Below are 24,296 nucleotides of genomic sequence, written 5' to 3'. Positions count from 1 at the left end.
GAATGATTAGTAAAAGAATTCAGGGCTGGAACAGATGTTATTTTGAGAGATGATGACACAGAGAACATTGTGTCACAGTTAACTACAGCATGTAGTGCAGTTAAGCACCTACCCGACTACAGTATGATGCTGACTGACCAGTATTATGTCCGCTCACCTGTGATGGTGACAAATGCATGACCCTCGTCGCCTAGCCGTGGATTGGTCAGTTTGCAGCTGTAGGTGTTGTTAGGCTCCAGGGTCACTGTCAGAACACTCTTGATGGTGAAGAGGCCCTGATCATTGGCTACTGATGACACAGTGGCGTTCTCCGTGAAGTTGCGGCCGCTGCCGTCCTGCCACAGCACCTTAGCCTCGGGGAATCCTCCATACGCCATGCAGGTCAGGGCAACCACGTCACCTGGCTTGGGGTTAGCGTCGCCCTCCCAGGTCACAGAAGGCTTAGTGTAGGGGGCTGAAAAAGAGACACACAGAGTTGTGAATTACTGTCCACTTACTGACCACTTTAACAGGTCCACCTACTTTATATGTCCACTACATAAGGGCAAAATTATAAACTACACACTCAGCAAAAGCGGTACTGAAAAAGTGTTGACCAGTCACAATAGTGGAACCCCTTCTTGGGCCATTATTAAAAGGTTCTTTAACCCCTTAAAATCTCAGGCTTATTACATACTGTGGCTTATTATTCAGTAACTACAGGGACTTCAATGTAAATTGACTGAGATATTCTTAAAAAAGCAGGTAATAAACCTTTGGGCCCATGCTGAGCCCTGGTCATTTAAGGCTAAAAGAAACAAATACAAGAGGTTCTTTATTGTTGTGATCAGTAAATTTTGTTTGAACTGTATTGAAAACAACATAAAAACATACTGATGTTTTATCTTATGAATTACATTTTTTTGTAGATATATTCCAAATCTCATCCAAATACTATTCCAAACAAATTGGCACGTGAGCATATTTAATCATCAATGTTTTGCATCATTTTCTGTTTTCTTACCACAGTCCAGTGACATGCAGTTAGGCAAGTTGGACATGCTAAATTGCCCCAGGTGTGAGTGTGTGTGAACACATATATCTGTGTGTCTGCCCTGAGATGGAATAGTGACCTGTCCAGGGTGTATCCTGCCTTCCACCCAATGGCTGCTGGAATAGGGTCCAGCTCCCCTCATGAACCAGGAGGATAAGCGGCTTAGAATGTGTGTGCGTGTGTGTGTGTGTGTGTGTGTGTGTGTGTGTGTGTGTGTGTGTTACATTACTTTTCCCTTTAATAATACTTTGGACTGAACACACCAATTGATCCAGTTTTGAAATGTTTGCTTTTATACAAATCTTCAATTGTGCAGCCATACAGGGCCTTTGTCGTCATGTTTCGCACTTCATAATACATCACGTTATCAATAGGAGAGCAGGCCAATGTAGCAACCGAACTCTGATTAAACAGTCGTGCTGTTGTAAAAAGTGCAGAATGTTTCTTGACAATATGTTAATATATATATATGTGTGTTGATGGTGCTTACACAGACATGCAGGTCAGACGACTGGTTGCTTTACTGCCGCTGTACAAATTGTTAGCCACCTTCTACCCCATCCATCCATGGTCACAAGATCACTGCTGACTAGGTATTACTATTATTCTCAACACAACAGTGACACTGACATGGTAGTGACATTATAGGTGCAAACGTATCAGGTATATTCTACCACAAATGGTGGTCTAAAGCTACAGACTGTAGCCCATCTATACAGCAGAGATGACTCTCTATCTGTAAATGTACCCTCAAAGGTACATCAGTGGTTTTAAGTTTCAATTGTGTATTTAAATAAGTTTTTCCAGGTAAAAAATATATATTTGTATCTTTTCATAACCGAATGTTTTAAACCAGAACAATACAATAAAAAGCCTGGAGACGAGATGGGGTGTGTGGAGTCAATACAACTTAGAAGATATCATTTCATTGGATTATGGTATAATTATGTTCGATGACTAAAGGTACCAAGATGTACCCTTGAAGGTACCTCTCCAGTGCCAAGAGGGGCACTGCCCCAGTGATAGTTTTATACCTTTATTTCTGAGAGTGTAGTGCTTCAGTGTAGTGGGTTTTCAATGTTATGTTAGCACAAAGCTAACACTGCTGTGCTTTGATTTACCCAGAATGGTTGTAATACTACTTATAGCAGTTCTAACCTAAACGTGGACATTTGATGCTTGTAACAGATATCCATGTTTTACTTCTATGTTTTGCAGCTTTACAGTAAATTCTTAAACTTGAGGCCAAACTCTGGATTAGACTGTTTGCAATTTTGCTAAAATGAAAACTGTGTTTTTATTAAATGTCATTCTTGCCATTTATTCATTATTATGTCACCAATGTATGACTGTAAAAATGCATACATTAGTGGGATTCTATCTCTTCATCCTCCAAGCCAGGTTGAGCCAAAGTGTCCTACTTTATGTCTACTGTCTCTGTCTAATGTCTCTGGATGCACATTGCTAAATCTCAGAATAAATTATTTTTTCCAGCCCTAGTGGAAAGAAGGACAGAGGAGTGAGTGAGAGAGGTTAGCATGTAGCTTAGCCATCTACCACTGTGCCTCATCCTGGGAACAGCTTGACATGCTGGCTATTAAAGCCTTAATTACATTCAGGAAGCTTAGCAAAGCACACACACACACACACACACACACACGCACACAGTTTGACATCAGACAGAGAGCATCCACTCACACACTCCTCCCCTGGAGGGACCTTCACACTCTTTCCCTCATTCCCACAGCTCAGAGGAACCACTGGGAAAACGAGTTGCAGTGGAGTCTGTGTGTGTGTTTTGTGGATGAAGGAGGTGACAAGGGTTGGTTCTCTCAGATGGAGAAATCACAGCACTAGTGTCTCCTGGGCTATGGGGAGGCAGCCTAATTCCCAGAGCCAATCAAAGCCCAGCAAACAAAGGGGAGGGGCACAGGTACAAGGGTGGAAGTGCAATCAGGATGTTGCAATGTTTTAAAGGAAAAGAAGGGGGGACTGATCTCAGTAAGACTGCAACCTCCGGCACTGTTCATTTGACTGACACACACACACACACACACACACACACACACACACACACAGACAGACACACACACAGACAGACACACACACAGACACACACACACGTCTCTGTGTAGATTCTTTTTACTCTCTACATCTTTTACCAGAGGACACACACACACACACACACACACACACACACACACACACACACTCATCATATAAACTGTAAATGATGGCTGAACATTACTGGTTATCAATTATTCAAGAATTTTTGGATGTAAAGCAGCTCAAAGAACGCGTGCAACTCACCCACTCCTCCATTTACATGCACTCAGTAATCCGATCATAATCAGATTTCTACAGTTATCTAATTATTCAAATGGTCATGTAAAAACCATACTTTGATCCAGAAATCCAATTAAGAAATCTGATAAAGAGTGCTGGATTTTAGCTTAGTAATCAGAGTTCTCAGTTCATGTAAACTCTTACTCTGATTTCTTTTGGATTTTTCAGTCTGCAGAACAGACTGCTGTACTGGAAATAAGCAAGCAGCTTTGCCACAAGATGGCAGCAAAACACTTTGGAGCAACACTGAAACCAACTACATTCTGGACAAAATGAAGGATAAATAAATATTCTTCATCTTCTAGATGATGTATGTAAATATTTTCAGGTAATGTTGTGCAATATTTAAAAAAAAGCCATGGCATGAAGTTTGAGTTTTATCAGGTCTTCTGTGAGTTTACTGGCCAGTTGCAAAGCAGAAATCTGATTACTACCTGACTCATGTAGACCTTGAGTGTCCCAATTATCTGACTACTCAAGTGCATGCTGATTGGATTTCTGACAAAATCAGATTTTCTGCAGTTATCAGATTATTAAGTGCATGTAAACGCACTCAATGTTTCTTCTGAACAGTATTACTGAGGTACTGATGTTGAATGATTAATTCTAGATCACAAATGCCAACCCAACTCATCCAAAAGATATTAGATGGAGCTCCATCACTCCAGAGAATGGAGTTCCACTGTTCCACAGCTGGTGTTTGGCATTGGGCATCTCAGGCCTTTCTATGGAAATTATACCTGCAATTAGTGTGCAATTGAACACCTGTCATGGGTTAAGATTTATGTTTCTGACTTCAGTGATTAGAAGGGCTGTCTGGATACCTTTGTAGATACTAGGTGGGTTTCCCAGAGAGAGATGAAGTCTGGACTACATAGATGGAGATGGCATGCTTGGAGATTCTTTATCTAAAGGGCAATACAGCCCAGGATTAGGATTAATTCCTGATTGGGAAACCAAACTACAGAGTATTCTGAGGCGCTCTGAGACTAGGGAACTCATTATTACTTACTTGTACAGTTTTTAGACGTCCAAAGAGCAGCAGGAGAACTTAAAATATGCATGATCATGCAAATTGCCAACTAATGACTGCTGAATCATTGAGAAGGTTAATTTTAATCAATATACTTCGAGTAAGTGAGTTTAATCAAGTAATTGTGACAGCACTAATAGAGGAAATTTGTTCTACACTTGCACCAACAAGGCAGAAAGGCAGAGTAACATGCAGATGAATGATTAAGCAAATAAAAATAACAAATAATAAAGAACACAAAAATGGGAAAAATCAAATGATAAATGATTAGAACAGGAAAAGAAAATTTAAAAAGGGTGGAAAAGAGACAGAAAAAAAACTGAAAAAGAAAAATGAAAGAAAAGAGAAGTAAGGGAATGGTGGATACAAAAAGAAAAATTAGGAGAGAGAGAGAGAGAGAGAGAGAGAAAAGGAAAGAAGGAAAGGGAAAAGAAAGACAGAAAGAAATACACCATAGAAAGAGAGAGAGAAACTAGGAGATAAACATTTAAAAAAGGAGGTGGTGAGAGAGAAAAAACAGAAAAGAGAAAGAATGATGAAGTAGAGAGGGAGACAGAGAGCAAGAGAAAGAAAAAGACAGGAAAATAGAGGGAATGAGAGAATGAATAGTGAAAGAGAGTGAGAGGGCAAGAGACAGAGAGAGAGAGAGAGAGAGAGAGAGAGAGAGAGAGAGAGAGAGAGAGAGAGAAAGGGTTGGGATTAAATTGAATAAAAAAGACAGAGTAAGCAAAAGAGTGAGATGGATAGATAGAGAGAGAGAAAGACAGAAAAGAGATAAGAAAGAAAGAAAGAAAGAAAGAAAGAAAGAAAGAAAGAAAGAAAGAAAGAAAGAAAGAAAGAAAGAAAGAAAGAAATATAGAGAGAGCTAAATATAAGCCTACAGATCTCAAACATGGCACGCAATTTGGCTGCACCGGAAATGCCATGATTGTTTTTCCTCCGACTGAGCCAAGTCCTGAAAATCAGACACAAAGCTACGGATTTCTGAGCGTTAACGTTGCTTAATGCAGTGCATCTTCAGAGATGAAAAAGGCACTTTGGCCTCCGCTGAGAAACACAGAGAGAGACGAAGAGAGCAAATGCAATCAACGGTGAATGACAATGTATCATCCTAAGTGGCAGTGTACTTAGCTGTGAGAATAAGAGCACATAAGGCCATACCTGAACAGACAAATCGCCTCTTAGGGGATTAGAGTGGCCAATCAATCTTATAAAAAAACTTATAAAGTTCATAATCAAAGCCTCAGCATGCTGATCCAGACACTGTCACTGTTTATCACGTTATTGACTTTCGCTATGATTGAGTCCATGCCGAGAATCATGAGACCAGTGTCTGGACCGCGCCAACACATCAGTCATGCAAGTTCGCTGCTACTGTCCATATATAGACGGTACAGCTGTATTAATGTTTTTCTGTGATGCATGATGTTTTGTTTTGTATCAGAGGATGACCTTGTAGCACAGCAGGCAATAAAATATGAGCCCACAAATCGCATTCAAGGCTCACTCTAATAATAAAGCTCACAGGAATACTTTCTGATTTCCTTCATATATTGCAAAATCTGTCAAACCCAGAGAGAAGGATATGAGAGGAATATCAAGGTGTATCAAGTCTACAGTGCACATTAGCCAATGAATCACCACCTGAAACTACTGAAATCACAGCCCAGGTTTTGAAGAATGACTATGTGTTTTAATGCCAGAGATGCAGAAATGCTGCTTTTTATAGCTGATTGTGATTCTAAATGATATTTTAAATCTGCACATAACATACAGGTCCAGCAGGTGGATACATTATCATTTGTGTCCATCTTAATTAACCCAGGCTCAAGGAAATATTGATCTACTACTGAAACACAAAATAAAGTATTAAAAATAACACAGTAGTGCAGTGTGACTAATATTCATGTTACATAAAGCAAACTTTAGTACAGTTTACATCAGCCAGGTCAAACTGGGGACTTTTGAGGCCAAAGGATTGTAGATATTAACGTTTATCCCCATCTAAGGCTCTGCATTCAGGTCATAATGGTCATGCTAATCAGTTAATGCATTAAATCAGGTGTATTTAATGAGGCAATGTGCTAAAGTCTGCAGTGTTTTGGCCCACAAGGACCTGAGCCTGACACGTGGTTTAGGTTATTGTGATACTGAGTGCATTTGCATGCACTTAATAATCTGATAACTGCAGAAAATAAGATTTTGTCAGTAATCTGATCAATGCATTTACATGCACTTCAATCAGATAATGGGAAAACTCTGGGTCTACATGAGTCAGGCAGTCAGATTTCTGCTTTGCAACCAGACAGTAAACTCACAGAAGAAGACATAAACTTTTTTAAAACTTTGGGCCACTTTACCTGAAAATATGAACATACATAATTTAGAAGATGCAGAATTTTTAAATCCTTCCTTTTGTGTTTGGTTTTAGCGCCTCTCCAAAAGTGTTTTGCTGCCATCTCGCAGCAATGTCGCTTGCTTATATCTGGTACCGCTGTCTGTTCTTGCACATGCGCAAACCAAAAAATCTGATAGAAATCAGAGTAGTTTACATGCATTGAGAAATCTGATTACTGAGCTAAAATCCCTCTCTCTTTATCAGATTTCTTACATGACCATTTGAATGACGGGATAACTGCAGAAATCCAATTATAATCGGATTATTGAGCACATGTAAACTCACTCACTCTGTCATCAATATCTTTTTTATTACTTTACATCTTTTGAAAATGTTGGCTGCCCTTTACATAATGAGAGTATTCTCATGTTGAATGGACCAATAGAAATGATGTCATTGCATTAATATGCATTACTGTAAAGAATGTTTCTTTCTTCTCTCCTGAAGGGGCATTCCACGCTAAAACTAGCATTTAATATGTCATTTGTCAAGATATGTAATTTTCTGTAGTGCGAGAATGCATCCCTCAGCCTAATCGGTTTAACAGATCTCATGATTTTGTATTCTGTCACTACAAGACCCAGCATGCTTTACACAAGTGTGTCATACTGAGAATCTCCTGAAAGCACTAAAGAAATCCTGACTGCTAGTGTTGTGTGTGTGCGTGTGTGTGTGTGTGTGTGTGTGTGTGTGTGTGTATATATATATATATATATATATATATATATATATGTAAAACTGTGGACCATGTTTGAGTTCCCCTATAGGACAATAAATGCTGAAAATGTAATAAAGGGAATGAAGAATAAGTGGTCAGTCACCTGCCACCTGCATTAATATGGCGCCCCTGCTGTGGCTCTCCATGCTAACGAAGCAGGTGTAGGTCCCCTCGTCTACCACGCGGACCCTCTTTAGCAGCAGGGAGACATTCCCGGATGCTAACTGCCCATGGAACAGGCTGGTCCTGTTAGCAAACCGCTCTGCCTGGTCAGTCAGCTGGTCCTGCTGTTTCCAGTAACTGTGCACGGATTGCTGAGCGTCCATCAGCTGCCAGAACACAGCCAGCTGCGACAGGTTAAAAGTCGAGACCCCAGAGAAGGTGCAGTTGAGGATGGTGTCGGTTCCAAACAGCACCACCACCGGAGAGTTCGGGACATGCACTTCCAGAGCTAGAGAGAGACAAAGAGAGAGACAGAGAAATTTTAATGAGGCTAATAAGCATCAAGGCCTTGCTTCCACAGACAGACAGGCCAGTGATCATCTGTATTGTCATCATGAAGAATCTTCTGATGTCCTGCTTTATCAACATGAAGAATTATCAAACAGAGTTATTTGTAGTTAGGCTTTGATAAATCAGCATCAGCCCTTCTATAGAATGATGTGAAATTCCCAATTAGCTCTTTTGTAAGCAAACATCTAAGGCATGTTAAATCCAGACAGGCAGGGTCAATCACACGCACATGCACTCTCCTTTATGGATACCATCTAATAACTACATCATATTTTACTAAACTGATGGTAGAATTAGTGTTGTACGAATCATTGAAAGGTCAATAATTTAAAAGGCTCATATCCTACATTTTTATTGTATTTTATCTTTAAACCCTAAGGTCCACTTCTAACTTCTAACGTTTGTTTGGTTTTGTGTTCCAAAAATGGTCATAATTAATCGATTGTTTTCCGCCCTCTTTTTATTCCCTAGAGTTAGTGACCGTTTGTGTTTCTTGGCTTGACATGATTGACATGATAAATGACCTTTGTTCTGATTGGCTGCTCTGTATTTTGCCTCATTCAACAGGCACTGAGCTGAAACACTCCTTATAACTTCAGTGAGTATGGGCGGGGCTAAACATCCATGGACTTCATAGGTGGATATTGTTACGTCCTAGGATGTATTTTTAAATGTCATTTAAACCTATGGATTGCAGCTAGTCATATGCAAAGGTTCGAACATCCCAGGCCAAATGTCATGTTTTGTTGATCTCAGGTTAAAAATCAAAATCAAATCCTCTACAGAGAACACACTTAAATATGATATTTTCTGCTAAATTTAGCACACAATTTCTATTTATTTGCTTTTACATGTTGGTAAAAATTAAAACTGCACAAAAAAACATTAACATATAAAATGTGTCATAACTTTGCAAAAGTCACATTTGTAAACATTTTTTCTCTCTAATTTTTTCAATTCATTAAATAAACAGTACTTGGGCATTAAAGTGTGCAGAAGTGTGGTCCATATGACAGAAAAACTAACATTTTCTATTAAAAAGATAGAAGTAGAACATTCTGCAGTTCACGCAATCCCTAGAAAAAAGCTCTCTTATGTCTCACTCATTGTTTTTGTTATGTCATGAAACCAACATATTTACAGATACTGTATGTGCCAATTCAGCTTACAGCAGTTCAGCTCCACTCACTCACAATTAAGCTATGAGAACTGTAGAAACAGTGATCATTTACACACAAAATGTTTTTTTTTTCAGGATGAACAGATCAAAGTAAAATCTCTTGAAACATAGCATCTACAGCGGGTGAAAAAGGTATTGGACATGTCACCAATTTTCTAAGTAAATATATTTCTAAAGGTGCTATTGACAAGAAATTCTCACCAAGTGTCGGTAATAAACCATCCAATCCACACATGCAAAGAAATCAAACCATAGTTGTCCATAAATTAAGTTATGTGTAATAATGAGAAATGACACAGGGAAAATGTATTGAACAGGCTTACTGAAATTTATTTAACACTTCATACAAAAGCCTTTGTTGGTGATGACAGCTTCAAGATGCCTCCTGTATGGAGAAAGTAGTCGCATGCATTGATGATTTTGAACCATTCTTCCACACAAATACTCTTCAAATCCTCAAGGCTCCGTGGGCTCCTTCTATGAACTCTGAGCTTTAGTTCACTCCATAGAATTTTAATTGGATTCAAGTCAGATGATTGGCTGGGCCATTCTAGCAGCTTTGTTTTCTTTCTCTGAAAACAGTTGAGAGTTTCTTGGCTGTGTGTTTGGGATCATTGTCTTGCTGAAATGTCCACCCTTGTTTCATCTTCATCATCCTGGTAGATGGCAGCAGATTTTTATCAAGAATGTCTTGGAATATTTGTCCATTCATCCTTCCTTCAATTATTTGAAGCATGCCAGTGCAACATGCTTAAAAACAGCCCCACACCATGATGTTCCCACCTCCAAACTTCACTGTTGGTATGGTGTTTTTAGGGTGATATTCAAAGAGTCCAATTTTGGTCTCATCTGACCGACTATATCCTCCCAGTATTTCACAGGCTTGTCTAAATGTTGTTGAGCAAACTTTAAATGCACCTCAACATGCTTTTTCTTCAGCAGTGGAGTCTTACATGGGGAGCGTGCATACAGCCCATGGTGGTTGTGCATTACTTATTGTTTTCTTTTAAACAATTGTACCTGCTGATTCCAGGTCTTTCTGTGGCTCTCCACAAGTAGTCCTTGGCTCTTGGACAACTCTTCTGATAAATCTTTTCACTCCTTTGTCTGAAATCTTGCAGGGAGCACCTGGTTGTGGCCAGTTTATAGTAAAATTATGTTCTTTCCACTTCTGGATTATGACCCCAACAGTGCTCACTGGAACCTTCAATAGTTCAGAAATTCTTCTGTAACCAACGCCATCAGTATGTTTGCAACAATAAGGTTGCGAAGGTCTTGAGAAAGCTCACTGGTTTTACCCATCATGAGATGTTTCTTGTGTGTCACCTTGGTAATGAGACACCTTTTTATAGGTTGAACCAGCTAATATTAATTTGCACTGTGTCAGGATTGTTCTCTAATTACTGATAGATTTCAGCTGGTGTCATGACTTTCCATGGCTTTTTGCACCTCTCTTTCTTCATGTGCACAATTCCCTGTGTCCTTTCTCAGTATTACACATAATTTATGGACATCTATGGTTCGATTTCTTTGCATGTGTGGATTGGATGGGTTGTTAACAACATCTGGTGAGAATTTCATGTCAATAGTACCTTTAGAAATATATTTAGAAAATTGGTGACGTGTTCAATACTTATTTCACTTAAGTGTATAAGTGTACTTATACACTGTATAAGTGTCAACAGGTCTTACAAAGCTCTGAAAAAAAATTAAGCATGTACATTTTTAAGGTTACAGTGTATGTATTGGTATGGTCTTCATGAGCATTTTTATATATTTATAAGGTAACAATAGAAGCTTTGCTGAAAATGAGGATCTACTGTTTTGCCATTTCCATTTGCCAAAGCAATGACACGATGAAGTAAACTGCAAGATTTCATGTGAAAAAGCCAAACAAACCAAAATATATTTTCATTGAGCCTATGAGTCCCAAATCTGCCAAATGAGTAACTTATGGCAATCAGTTAAGTAAAATGTGCATGTCATTTTTGTTCATATCATCATGAAATTTTGACCAAAAAAGATCAAAAACATACAGTGATGATATATGAATCTGAAAGGCTGTGGTAAAATGGTCATGTCCAATGAATTATGTCTGATTTCAGTACATAAAACCACACACATAAATGTACTACTAACTACAGCGACAGAGATATTTTCATAGTATAACTTTGTAAACCACTTTTTTTTTGTTCGACACCTTTACATTATGGGAACATTTCATTATGAATGGACTAATTTTTGAAAAGTAATATTTTACCATTTGTTTCTATTACTTTTACAGATGTGAATTTTTCGTGAATTTACAAACGTACATTTTTCATTTCTTCTATAAAGTTCCAATTTCAGAGATAATCTATAATGCTTTATGACAGCAATGATATGCTACAAAAGACTTGAATAAACCTTCTCCTATAACACTCCACTGGCCACTGCTATCAGTGTCAGATCTCCAAACAAAACAGAGCAGACACAAAGCCTCAGGCCAGGCAGTCAGCCGACCATGTGCTCAGCAGGGCCCCATGTGATGTGTGAGCTATGTAAGATTTACGCCACTACAAGTAGCTCTATAAAAGTACAGACTTTAAGGGCAGCCATGTGGCATTTAGATCAAGAGTGAACAGGGTTTAATCGCTGAATTTAAACATTTTACAAAGGGGAAGAGTGGATCCATGGAAGAGAAGAGAAGAGAAGAGAAGAGAAGAGAAGAGAAGAGAAGAGAAGAGAAGAGAAGAGAAGAGAAGACCCTTTATTCTGATCAATACTGAACAGAGAGGACTTCATGTGATTAACCTCTCTATTTTAAAAAAAAAGTCCAGGCCTCACCTCCTTCTTCTTCCATACCTCTTTATTTTAAAGGGACCATATCACAGCAACATTTTTCCTTGATTTTAGAAAGACTGCAGTGAGAATCTGATGTACTATGTAAACACTGTATATATATATATATATATATATATATATATATCCATCCATCCATCCATTTTCTAAGCCGCTTCTCCGTCAGGGTCGCGGGGGGGAGCTGGAGCCTATCACAGCAGTCTTCGGGCGGAAGGCAGGATACACTCTGGACAGGTCGCCAGTCCATCGCAGGGCTATATATATATATATATATATATATATATATATATATATATATATATATATATATATATATATATATATATATATATATCATGATGATGTATTCGGTCTACATGAGTTAAGCCAAGCACATTCATGTTGAAGTAATATGGAGTGTTGTTTCTGCAGACTGCCTCCATCAGAGTTTGAGTGGAAGAAATGGGGAAAGTCACTGTCAGGAACATTGTAGTCTTCTAAAAAACCACACATCAAAAGGTATCCAAAGGGATGTTTTTGTTTCTTTTGTTTTCTAATTTCTCTGATGATTTCAGTCTAAACATAACAGTTTATTCAGGCTAAAATGCTTTTGAGGGGGCAGCCAGTTAGAATAGACAGTGTGAATGTGTCACCCACATTTGAATGTGAACCAAACAACAGAACCATAATCTGAGAAAAAAAAGAAGAAAAACGGGTCTCGGTCCACTTCCAATAAACCCTTTAGTTCAGTTCACTGTGGGTGGAACATATTTTATGGTGGTCCACATCAAACGAGGGAATTCAACAACAGAACGTGCTTTCCTCTTCTTCTGGCAGCACAGCAGCATCGTACTGTCTGCATGATCTACCCGCTTTAACATCCAACTCTTGACAGACACTCATATCATCTGTCCAGCAAGAGCTGCTGCTAATAGCGGCAAATGAGCAATTAAAAAAAGACAAAGATTTTGGCACACGGATTGTCATTTCTGGCCAGGTGTTAGTTTATCATGCAAAAAGCACACACACACACACACACACACACACACACACACACACACACACACACAGCATCCAAACCGCTTATCCCTCTGGGTCATGGTGGGGTGCTGGAGCCTATCCCAGCTGTCATCAGGCGGAAGGCAGGATTTGGACAGGTTGCCAGTCCATCGCAGTGCAGACAGACAGACATATACATTCACAAACACATTCACACCTAGGGGCAAATTAGCATGTCCAAGTGGCCTGACTGCATATCTTTGGACTGTGGGAGGAAACCGGAGTGACCGGAGGAAACTCACGCAGACCTGGATGCAAAAAGCAAATATAGAGTATTATTATTGCTTTGATTGTGATATACACTGACTATAAGCATCTGGTAATCATGAAAGTAACAGACCACTTATATCCCTGCCAAACTACTGACTAATCAACGAATATCCATGTTTATAATGTGCTGCACTTTAGTGTGAAACCAACAGAACCAAATAGAAAAAAAAATACTCTCACTAAACTCCAAACTCTGGAGACTTTAGCAAAAAATTAGGTGTGAAAACAGCTTAAGAGAGAAACTGTTTTTGGTATAGTCAAACATTCCAAGTGGACTTGAAGAAGGAAACTAAACAAATGCAATAAATATGTGAAATATTGCGCTAGTAAATAAACTTTCCTTTATCTCCAGACAGCCTTTTCTCTCTGAGTGTGTTACTGTATCCTGTCTGTCCTTCTCTAACCCCGGCCGATGCAGCAGTAGTTGAAAGTGTTTGGTGGCAGTTTGTGTAATAGCAGGTTTGAGGTGGACTGGTAGCTCAGTGTGTCTGCAGGAACAGAGCACGGTGGGTGTGCAGAGTGGGTCTTGGTGGGAGAAGAGCTTTTGACGTCATGGAAAGTTGGGCTTGAGGAATGTTCCACACTTTACACGGGGCTGCAGCAGCAGGACGCGCTCTCACACTGATTACTGATGCTTCAATCAACTTCAATCTGTTTCCATATGGGAGGCAGACCTGGGCCTGCCTGGGAGCCTGGCTGTGTGTGTGTGTGTGTGTGTGTGTGTGTGTGTGTGTGTGTGTGTGTGTGTGTGTGTGTGTGTGTGTGTGTGTGTGTGTGTGTAAGAACAACTCAGATTCAAGTGTTCTTGCAAACAACAGGATCTTGAGCTTTGGCTCATGTTTTGTACTACAGTGTAAACAAACCACATCTATGTCTAACTGACTAACTTATACACAGAGCTGACAAGAAACATAACTTGTATGTACAATCAGAGGCCAATTTATCAGAAACACCTCTACCTTGGCTGTCTTTAGCTGTGCACCAACAAGGTAGGTGTGTCTAACTCTTACACACTAAATGGGTCAAATTTGACTCATTTTGATATTTAAAGGGCCCATATCATATGTTCTTCTTATTTTCTATTTTCTCTTTTTGAGGTCCTCTTATAACATTTGTAGGCTTTTATGTACCAAAAAGGGTCAGAATCCATTTTTACTTGACCATTTTCCAACCTATGCTGGCTGTTTTTGTTACTATGACTTTAAGACTGATATATGAAAATGAGCACTGTTCTTATTGGTCGTCCCATACAGAGCCTTGTTTATAAATCACTTATGGCTAAAGCTCCTTAGAACTCCAGTATGAAGGGGCAGAGCTAAAGTGCCGCCGGCTGAATATACATAAATAACTAAACAATGGATACATTTTGAAATATTAACAATGTTTACCTATTACCTCACACAAAAAACAGCCAAAAAAACTTGGTTTTCCAAGATATTCCCATGATTCTGTAGATTTGTACACCAAGGATGAACCACTTCCCAGATCCAAGTCACCTGATTACTGAACTGTTGTCACCTGGTTTTCGTTATCCTCTGTGTTTAAGTACCTGTCTGTTTGATTGTAAAGTATTGCCAACTTTACCCCTTGCATATGAGCATTAATTTCTCTGTCTGATCTTCCTATGTTTACGGCCTTTTGCTCATTTCATGTCCTTGGATTCTGTTTTTTGTGTTGTTTGCCTCAAACTGATTGCTTTTTTTGGCTTCTCTTCTTATCATATCTGTATTTTTGGTAATCGCTGTTCTAAACTGGTCTGGCTTTTTGACCTTCTACATCCACAAGCATCTGATTAGCTGGACTAACGTTACAATGAACTCTTAAAAGGACCTAAATATACATATTTAAGCCTTAATTTCAAGGAACTTTTCTAAAGTTAGACAAATTTTTGTACAAGTGCCATATATTTTTGTACAGTTTTACAGGTTTGTGGGTCAATTCAAAATTGAACTGAATAAATTACAGTTTCACCAAAAAGAGCTCTTATAACTCCAAAATCTCCATTTCAGCTCAACCTAAATTTGGTTTAAAACTGCATTTTTTAAAGTTCAGCAGAAACTGTATTTTTTCATATTTTACATCTACATTTACATCAAAAATGGTTTCTGCTGATCTCATATATATAATAGCAACTCTAATAGCAACAGATGGGCTACAGTTAGTACCTGTATACCAACAAAGTACACTTGTGTTGTAGGTGTTTCTGATAAAGTGGCCAATAACTATAAGTAAGCCCAGATATATCTAATCAAACTGGCAACTCAGTGCAAAATCTTACATTCTGAATTTTTTATTAATTTCATTAGAAGACTAAGATATGAATGGAATGAATGGGAGACAAAAAGTGCTATTTAAGGAAATTGCACTTGGTCATTCAGAATATCTAGCTTAATAGTCCTCACCCGGGGAGCGAAAGGCCATCAGAGAGTACTTCAAATCCTCATTCAAACACTTTAAATGTGAATTTGACCCGTGTCTGGGGTAAAAGGGAGGATTAAGAATTATATAAGGGTATTGGGACCCTCTAAATACCAGAGATGATTGATCTAGATGTGATCTTTTGAGAAGAACAGGAGAAAAGGACAGAGAAGTGTGTGCGTCAGAGAGGAAGAGGTAAGAGTAGGATGGAGTAGTCTGGCAGGATTTTTAGTTAATAACACTGGGTGGTGTATGAGTGGCTGAGAGAGACAAAGCGAGAAGGAGAAAGAGAGGACGTACACCAGCAGTATCAAATAAAGTCATTAAAACCCTGGTGAACGCTGCCACACAACCCTCAACACTTTATTTACCTCTCCACCATCCACTCTGCCCTTCAGATAGAATCGATGACTCTCACCATTCTCCTCTTTCCTTCCTCTTTCTTCCAGCTATTTCCTCTACTCCTCCTTTCATCTGTGGAAATTAGCGTTTGGTTTCAGGTCTTTTTAATGGGTGGTGTGTATATAAATGTCTGTAAGTTAAACTGCTGCATAAGTGACCTTATTAATAAAACTAATGAGGTTCTTTAGTCCCCTGGAGTCCAAATTTAGTCGTTCAGAGTCCAAAATATGCATCCTATATTTATTAGTCATATGTGTTAGTAGTGTTTTGATGGATTTTTCTACAGAAATGATGGAATGTATCACAATACAAATCAATATATTGCAAAATGTGAACATATAATGCAATATGCTTTCCATATTGTGGCTATCCAAAGAAAAACATGTCTCTCTATTTTTGTCTGTTTTTTTACATCATTCAAACACAGTAGCTGTTCTTGTTCTGCATTGTGTGAAAGGTTCATGACCAGTAGAAATGCTCCAATATCACTGGAATTATATTAACCTACATTGAAATGATCAATAATAACATTTTTGCCTTCTCATGTAAAGTTACTAATTTGGAGATACTTTTTTTCCCTTGGACAGTGATAATAAATTTTTTGAGGGCTTGCTGCCTTTTTTTGAATGTGCAGAGACCAAGGCTGCACATGTGTTACCATGCCTGCAATTGGCTAGCTGGACATGACATTACTTTTACTGTTGTTTTTCTTAATTTTCATTCCAGCTCGGTATTCCAGTTCACATTAGACAGGCAGAGTCTCAATTATTCCAGCAGATAAGCATGTAAAATGTAACCTAATAAGTATTCATTGCATATCAACTTTTTCTCATTTCATTGTGGAAAGAGCATGGCACCATAATCCATTAAACAGAGAATTACTACCACTCATCAAAACAAAACAGTTTATGATGTCAAAGTGAACAATAGAGATGTTTTATTAAATTAATAATAATAAAAACAACAGAAAATAGTTCAATGTATTCTTAAATTAGCCCTCTTCACATAATTACTTAATTGGAGTTCACTGTGTGCATTTTAAGAGTTTAAGTGTTTCAAAACACCATGGTTCCCTGCTCTACAACAATTAAATACAAAAAAGTCTAAATGTCCAGTACTTTCTCTAGGCTCTGCAACTGTGTCCATTTCTAACTTATTGAAGGGTAGCTCTCGGACCTGTTTTACTTTCATTACAATTCTTTGTGAAATGATTCTGATTGTGAAATCTCAAATTTCACCAGAAATGTATTATTTTTGGTGTGATTCAGAATTATCACTTTTATTTATTTATATTTTTACCCAAATTTCTCCCCAGTTTAGTCATGTCCATTTCCACCCACTAGCTTGGTCGCCCCCAGTCACACAATGCTACCAACCTGCCCTCTGAGACACCTGAAGACCACCGCTCCTTTTCTGCTGCAAAACAGCATCATTCGACAGCTCTATGTGCTTGGAGGAGAACACTAACTGCCTATTCTGTTGTGCTAGCTAAACCTAATCCAATTATGCTGCCTTGGACTGCTGGTAGAAGCTGCACAAGGTGTGTTCACCTGTACATGCTGAGTGATCTGTAAAATCATTTGTTGCACTGCAGTCATTGCATAGGTGCAGTTTTTCCAAGAAAACTGTGTTAGTTCTCCACCATCACAGAACGCCACAGCAACAAACTATCTTGAATGCATGGGTATGCTCTAAAGCAGTGATGTGGATTACAGGGGCTAAGCATGTGAGAGTGTGGACAAGTTCCATAGCCCAAATTAGGGCATGACATGTGGTTGAGGCAGGTGAGTGTGTGGGGACATGCTGCGTGATTGAGACAGGTGGGTATGATTGTAGGTGGGCATGACATGTGGTTGATGCAAGTGAGTGTGTGGGGGCATGCTGCCTGATTGATACAGGTGGGTGTGATTGTAGGTGGGCATGACATGTGGTTGAGGCAGGTGAGTGTGTGGGGGCACGCTGTGTGATTGAGACAGGTGGGTGTGAGTGTAGGTGGGCATGATGTGTAATTGAGGTTGGTGTGTGTGAGTGTAGGTGGGCATGATGTGTGATTGAATCAGCTGGGTGTGAGTGTGGGTAGGCTTGATGCGTGATTGAGACGGGTGGGTGTGAGTGTGGGTAGGCATGATGTGTGATTGAGATGGGTGGGTGTGAGTGTAGGTAGGCATGATGTGTGATTGAGATGGGTGGGTGTGAGTGTAGGTAGGCATGATGTGTGATTGAGATGGGTGGGTGTGAGTGTGGGTAGGCATGATGTGTGATTGAGGTAGGTGGGTGTGAGTGTGGGTAGGCATGATGTGTGATTGAGATGGGTGGGTGTGCGTGTGGGTAGGCATGATTTGTGATTGAATCAGCTGGGTGTGAGTGTGGGTAGGCTTGATGCGTGATTGAGACGGGTGGGTGTGAGTGTGGGTAGGCATGATGTGTGATTGAGATGGGTGGGTGTGAGTGTAGGTAGGCATGATGTGTGATTGAGATGGGTGGGTGTGAGTGTAGGTAGGCATGATGTGTGATTGAGATGGGTGGGTGTGAGTGTGGGTAGGCATGATGTGTGATTGAGGTAGGTGGGTGTGAGTGTGGGTAGGCATGATGTGTGATTGAGATGGGTGGGTGTGCGTGTGGGTAGGCATGATTTGTGATTGAGGTAGGTGGGTGTGAGTGTAGGTAGGCATGGTGTGTGGGTGTGAGTGTGGGTAGGCGTAATGTGTGATTGAGGTGGGTGGGTGTGAGTGTAGGTAGGCATGATGTGTAATTGAGGTGTGTGGGTGTGAGTGTAGGTAGGCATGATGTGTGATTGAGACGGGTGGGTGTGAGTGTAGGTAGGCATGATGTGTGATTGAGGTGGGTGGGTGTGAGTGTAGGTAGGCATGATGTGTGATTGAGGTGGGTGGGTGTGAGTGTAGGTAGGCATGATGTGTGATTGAGGTGGGTGGATGTGAGTGTAGGTAGGCATGATGTGTAATTGAGGTGTGTGGGTGTGAGTGTAGGTAGGCATGATGTGTGATTGAGATGGGTGGGTGTGAGTGTAGGTAGGCATGATGTCTGATTGAGATGGGTGGGTGTGAGTGTAGGTAGGCATGATGTGTGATTGAGATGGGTGGGTGTGAGTGTAGGTAGGCATGATGTGTGATTGAGGTGTGTGGGTGTGAGTGTAGGTAGGCATGATGTCTGATTGAGATGGGTGGGTGTGAGTGTAGGTAGGCATGATGTCTGATTGAGATGGGTGGGTGTGAGTGTAGGTAGGCATGATGTGTGATTGAGATGGGTGGGTGTGAGTGTAGGTAGGCATGATGTGTGATTGAGATGGGTGGGTGTGAGTGTGGGTTGGCATGATGTTGTTAAGGCTTGTTAAGGCTGATGAGTATGCGTGGGCATAATGTGTGATTGAGGTGGGTGGGCATGATGTGCAGTTGAGGTGGGTGGATGTGAATGTGGGCGGGCACATTGTGTGATTGATATTGGAGAGTGTGTGGGCAATATGTGTGGTTGAGGCGAGTGAGTGTGGGTGGGAATGATGTGTGGTTGAGGTGGTTGGGCATGATGTGTAGTTGAGGCGTGTGAGTGTGAATGTGGGTGGGCATGATGTGTGGTTGAGGCAGGCTGGTATGGGCGAGAATGACACTATTTTGCAGACATAGTTTGCATGTGCTATGTAGTGAAAATGTGCCAGTGCATAGATTAATAATCAAACCTGCGCAGACCTCTAATGTCTGGCACCGCCAGGGGTCAAACTTGCGATCTCCTGATAACAGAGTCTACGCAACTCAAGAAACAGTAGAATTTTATTTTTTTTACACATTAAATTGAGAATTACTACCACTGATAAAAACAAAATAGTTCATAATGTCAAAATGAATAATAGAGATGCTTTATTAAGTTAATAATAAAAAACAACAGAAAATAATCCAGTGTATTCTAAAATTCCCTCTCCACATAATAACTTAATTGGCGTCTACTGCCTGCACTTAAGTGTTTTAAAACATAATAGTTCTGTGCTGCACAGCAATTAAATCTTTAAAAAGTACAAAAGTCCAGTACTTTTTCTAGGCAATACACAAAACACATAAATAAACCTGCAGGAGCTGTTACACTGTGCACAATAAGAACAACAGACCAAGCTTTTTAATGTTTGGAAATAGCCTGAGAATTTTGGCTAAAAAGGTATGAGCACATTCTTCATTGAATATAGTTGATTTGCCACCTTCAGATTGATGCAATGTATTTTAGAACTATATTTAAAATGATCAGTCTCCATATAATTTGGGGTCATATTTGGGGTCAGTTAAGCCTCTACCCATCAGCTGCCTTCAACTAACTCTCTGTAGCCTGAGCTACTGTGGATCACTCCACTGCTTATTTCTCCCTATGACCTAAAACCTTTGGTTGGGGATCTTTTAAATACACAAAATAAATAAATAAAAACATTTCCCACTTTCAGTCTTTCTTCAAATTCCATTCCCTCATACTCTCTATCAATCTCCTTGTTGCTCTCCCCTGCTATCCCTCTATATCTTGCCCTCACTCTCTCCATCCGTATCAGTCGCTCCATGGTTCAATAACACACACCTTCCTATCTCTAACTTTAATAACACAAGCTGTAATGCATTGAGGTTCAATGCGCTCTACTCAATAACAGAGGGGGGCCCAGCGCCTCCTTTCGTAATATAACACGCACTCTTTAGACCAATATCAGCCCAGCCATGGGCCACATGCGCATGCGTGAGTTCACACACGCACACACACACACACACCCACACACACACACACACACACACACACACACACACACACACACACACACACACACAGACAAACAGAGCTTCAAATAACAGCGCTCGATATCATTGAAAAACACAGGGCTCAATATCTACCTGTGGAGAAACATACAGGTTCATTTTAAAGTGCTCGATAACTGACTGGAGCACTATCATCCCTCCATCACTCTGCTCTGAGTTGCAAGGCCCGACGTGCACGGATTCAGAGAACAGCACATTGGAAATGCACTTGCAAGTGTGAGCACACTCGTACATGTATTGGAAATTCACTCAGAGGTTCACACACTCATGTGTATATACACACACACAAATACATGCACACAAATACATGCACACATACTCATACACACATTTGTTTTAACACCTTGACGCTAGATGTGTACATCCCTATAAGTAATATGTCTCATGAATATTATTGCAATGTGTCTATGCATAAAAATGATATCTGTAATATATTATTTATATGTAGTTAACTGTACATAAAAATGATTTGTCATATGTATTTTAAATGTGTAATTAAAAATACACAGAATGTTTTAATGTAAGTACTTATATGTAGCTTTAATGTATGTTTTAAATGTATGTTTTATATATATATAAACCCACATATTACATAATAATAATAATAATAATAATAATAATATAATTGTGTTATATACAGTTGTAAGTATTTAAAATTAATAAGCATTTTTACTCCTATGTTTAACCCTTTTGAATCCTACTCCCTTAATAAATAAATAAATAAATAAATAAATAAACACATGCTTGTTTGTAGGTAGGGGTCACCCCTGGTTTTCTCTACCCAGGACACTTTCATCTCAAAAATATAAGAAACAAACACAAACACAGTACCTCTGCTATGCTATGTCTCAAATTTATTTGATATATGTAACAATATATTACTACTACTACAACTTATTATTATTATTATTATTATTATTATTATTATTGTTGTTGTTGTTGTTGTTATTATTATTATAGTTCTATATCATACAGTTTGTAAGCATTTACTTTGTAATAAGAATTTTATATTTTTTATTACATCAACCCTGTTGAACCCTACTCCCTTAATAAATTAATAAATAAACAAACAAACAAACAAACAAACTCATGCTTGTTTGTAGGTAGGGGTCACCCCTGTTTTTCTCTGTTTTTCCCACACAGTAAGGACACTTTTATCTTGAAAACATATGAAAACAAACACACACACACACACACACACACACACACATGGAGGCATCCCTTTGAGCACCTGTATGTTATTTCTATTTTTTTTTCTTTGCTGACACTCAGAGATCAGGCAAATGTTACCTGTACTGTACTTTCGGTAACACCTCGGCCTGGAGCTACAAAACTACAGTGTGACCACACCGCCCTCAGGTGGAGTGGAGAAAGAACTGCAGCTTCAGGTGATTCCTATTTTATCCAACGGCAATTTTACCCCGTAAACTAGTAAACAGAGAGAGGCAGATGCCACTGAAACTCCGTGCCCTGTAGCATGTAAACAAGCCTAAAAGGAAAAGGAATCAGCTTTAGGATCTGAGCTTGCAGCTTTAATACACAGCAGCGGCACAAAGGAAGCCCACCTGACCTGTCACTTTCTCATTTCCATCTGAAACAGGACGAGTGGATTATCACTCTCCCTCCAGGTCATTACTGGGTCACAGCAGAGCAGAGATGATACACGGCTGCACGTCCGCATATGACACCTCTTTTCCAGAGAAGTCTTGTCAAATCAAAACCACTCTCTCTCACCTTCCCATGTCAGACTCTGATGTTTTTCTCCATTTTTTCTCCCTCCCTCCCTCCCTCCTTCTGTCCCTCCTGTCCACACTTTTCCATCAACACTTCGAGTTCCATTCGAATGAGTTTCATTAAAATTCTGTCCATGTATCGTCCAAATATAACGACATGCTGTCAGATACTTGCTGCCCTCTTTCCCTCAGTGACTCTCTTTCTCTCTCACTGCTTCAATACATGTGTTTCAACTTATGTCTAATGGGCAACTGATCAGGAGATTCCTGATCGGTCACCCAGCACATAGCTCCACAAAAAATATCCACCAAAACAACATTAAAGGGATAATTCAGCACCAAATCTACAGTTTTCTTCTCAACCTAAACACAATCACCCAAAATTAATTTGGGTTCTGAAGTTTGTTTTAGTTTTGTACTGCAGTTACAACAATAAGCTTCATGCAAACTGCATGTCTTCGTCATCACACATTTACCTCCAGTTGTTAAGTAATTCTCTAACAGACTTATATTGTGTGACAGACTATCAATATGGAGAAAAGCATGTTCCATAGCCAGAAACTGTGCTAGAGGCACAGAGCCTGAATTATTCTGTACTTTTGTCTATGCAGTTTACATGATTCCAACTGTTGGGGCATAATACAAGTTACTTATTTGACAATTTAGCAATGTGTGGGAATGACATAATTATGTAATAGCCACAACTTAAGGTGTGGATACAAGACCCAAATGCATGGCCACAACTTAGCAAGGTGGGGGGAACAAAATAATGAAGTCATAGACACAACTGAGTTAGACACAGGCACAAGAGAATTAAATCATGTCCATGAGTTTAGCATGGTAAAGAGATAATTAAGTTGTGGCCACAAGTTAGTAAGGTGTGGGAACAAGATGAATAATTCTAAGATATAACTTAGGAAGGCATAGGAAAAACATACGTTTTTGACATGATTTAGTAAGGCGTAGGCACAAGATAATTAAGTCATAGATGTAATAAGTAATAGTAATGAGACAATTAAGTCATAGACATGAGTTAGTAAGGTGTACGAATGAGATAATTCAGTCATAGACTTAGTAAGGCACAGGAATGAGATGATTAGGTTGTGGCAAAATAATTATTGGTCACAACTTAATAAGGTGAAGAGCAATAATAGTCATGGCCACAATTGAATCATCTCATTCCTACACCCTAATGATAAGCATGACTTAATTCTATTGTTCTTATGCCTCACTAAGACACGGGCGCAATATTTATACAGATGAAACATCACTCAGTACTACATACAAGCTTCCATTACATGCTACCTACATTAGCCGTGTTGCTCCACTGACAAACTGAAGAAGCACAATCACTAAAGCACTAAAGAGACTACAGACGGAAACTACAGACAGATATGCTTTGGATGATCGACTACATTTGAGCCTAGGGGTTGAAGTGTGATTTGATTTGTTTTGCCGATCTACTCTTAACTGTCACAAATATTCCCAGTCATTCCTGACCATGTGTCAGAACAACTCGAATATGCACATCTTTCAGCTGTGCTTTCTTTAAAAAGCCCCTGTTGCCTGTGCACCAA

The 24,296-nt window shown here is 39.5% G+C and overlaps 1 protein-coding gene across 1 annotated transcript in view; it reads right to left on the bottom strand.

Moving 5' to 3' along the window:
* The window catches only part of cd276 (CD276 molecule), a 141,602-nt gene that overhangs the window by 93,006 nt on the left and 24,300 nt on the right, over positions 1–24,296 (bottom strand). The window contains exons 3-4 of the mRNA XM_017714200.2: positions 7,632–7,979; positions 158–454 (exon numbers count right to left, since the gene is read on the bottom strand). Of these exons, the coding sequence (XP_017569689.1) occupies positions 158–454; positions 7,632–7,979 (645 nt within the window). The remainder of the gene's footprint in view (positions 1–157; positions 455–7,631; positions 7,980–24,296) is intronic.

Source organism: Pygocentrus nattereri, chromosome 7 (genome assembly GCF_015220715.1).
Source record: "Pygocentrus nattereri isolate fPygNat1 chromosome 7, fPygNat1.pri, whole genome shotgun sequence".
Classification (NCBI taxonomy): domain Eukaryota; kingdom Metazoa; phylum Chordata; class Actinopteri; order Characiformes; family Serrasalmidae; genus Pygocentrus; species Pygocentrus nattereri.
The sequence above is the reverse complement of the archived record's forward strand: the minus strand, read 5'-3'. Positions and strand labels throughout refer to the sequence as shown.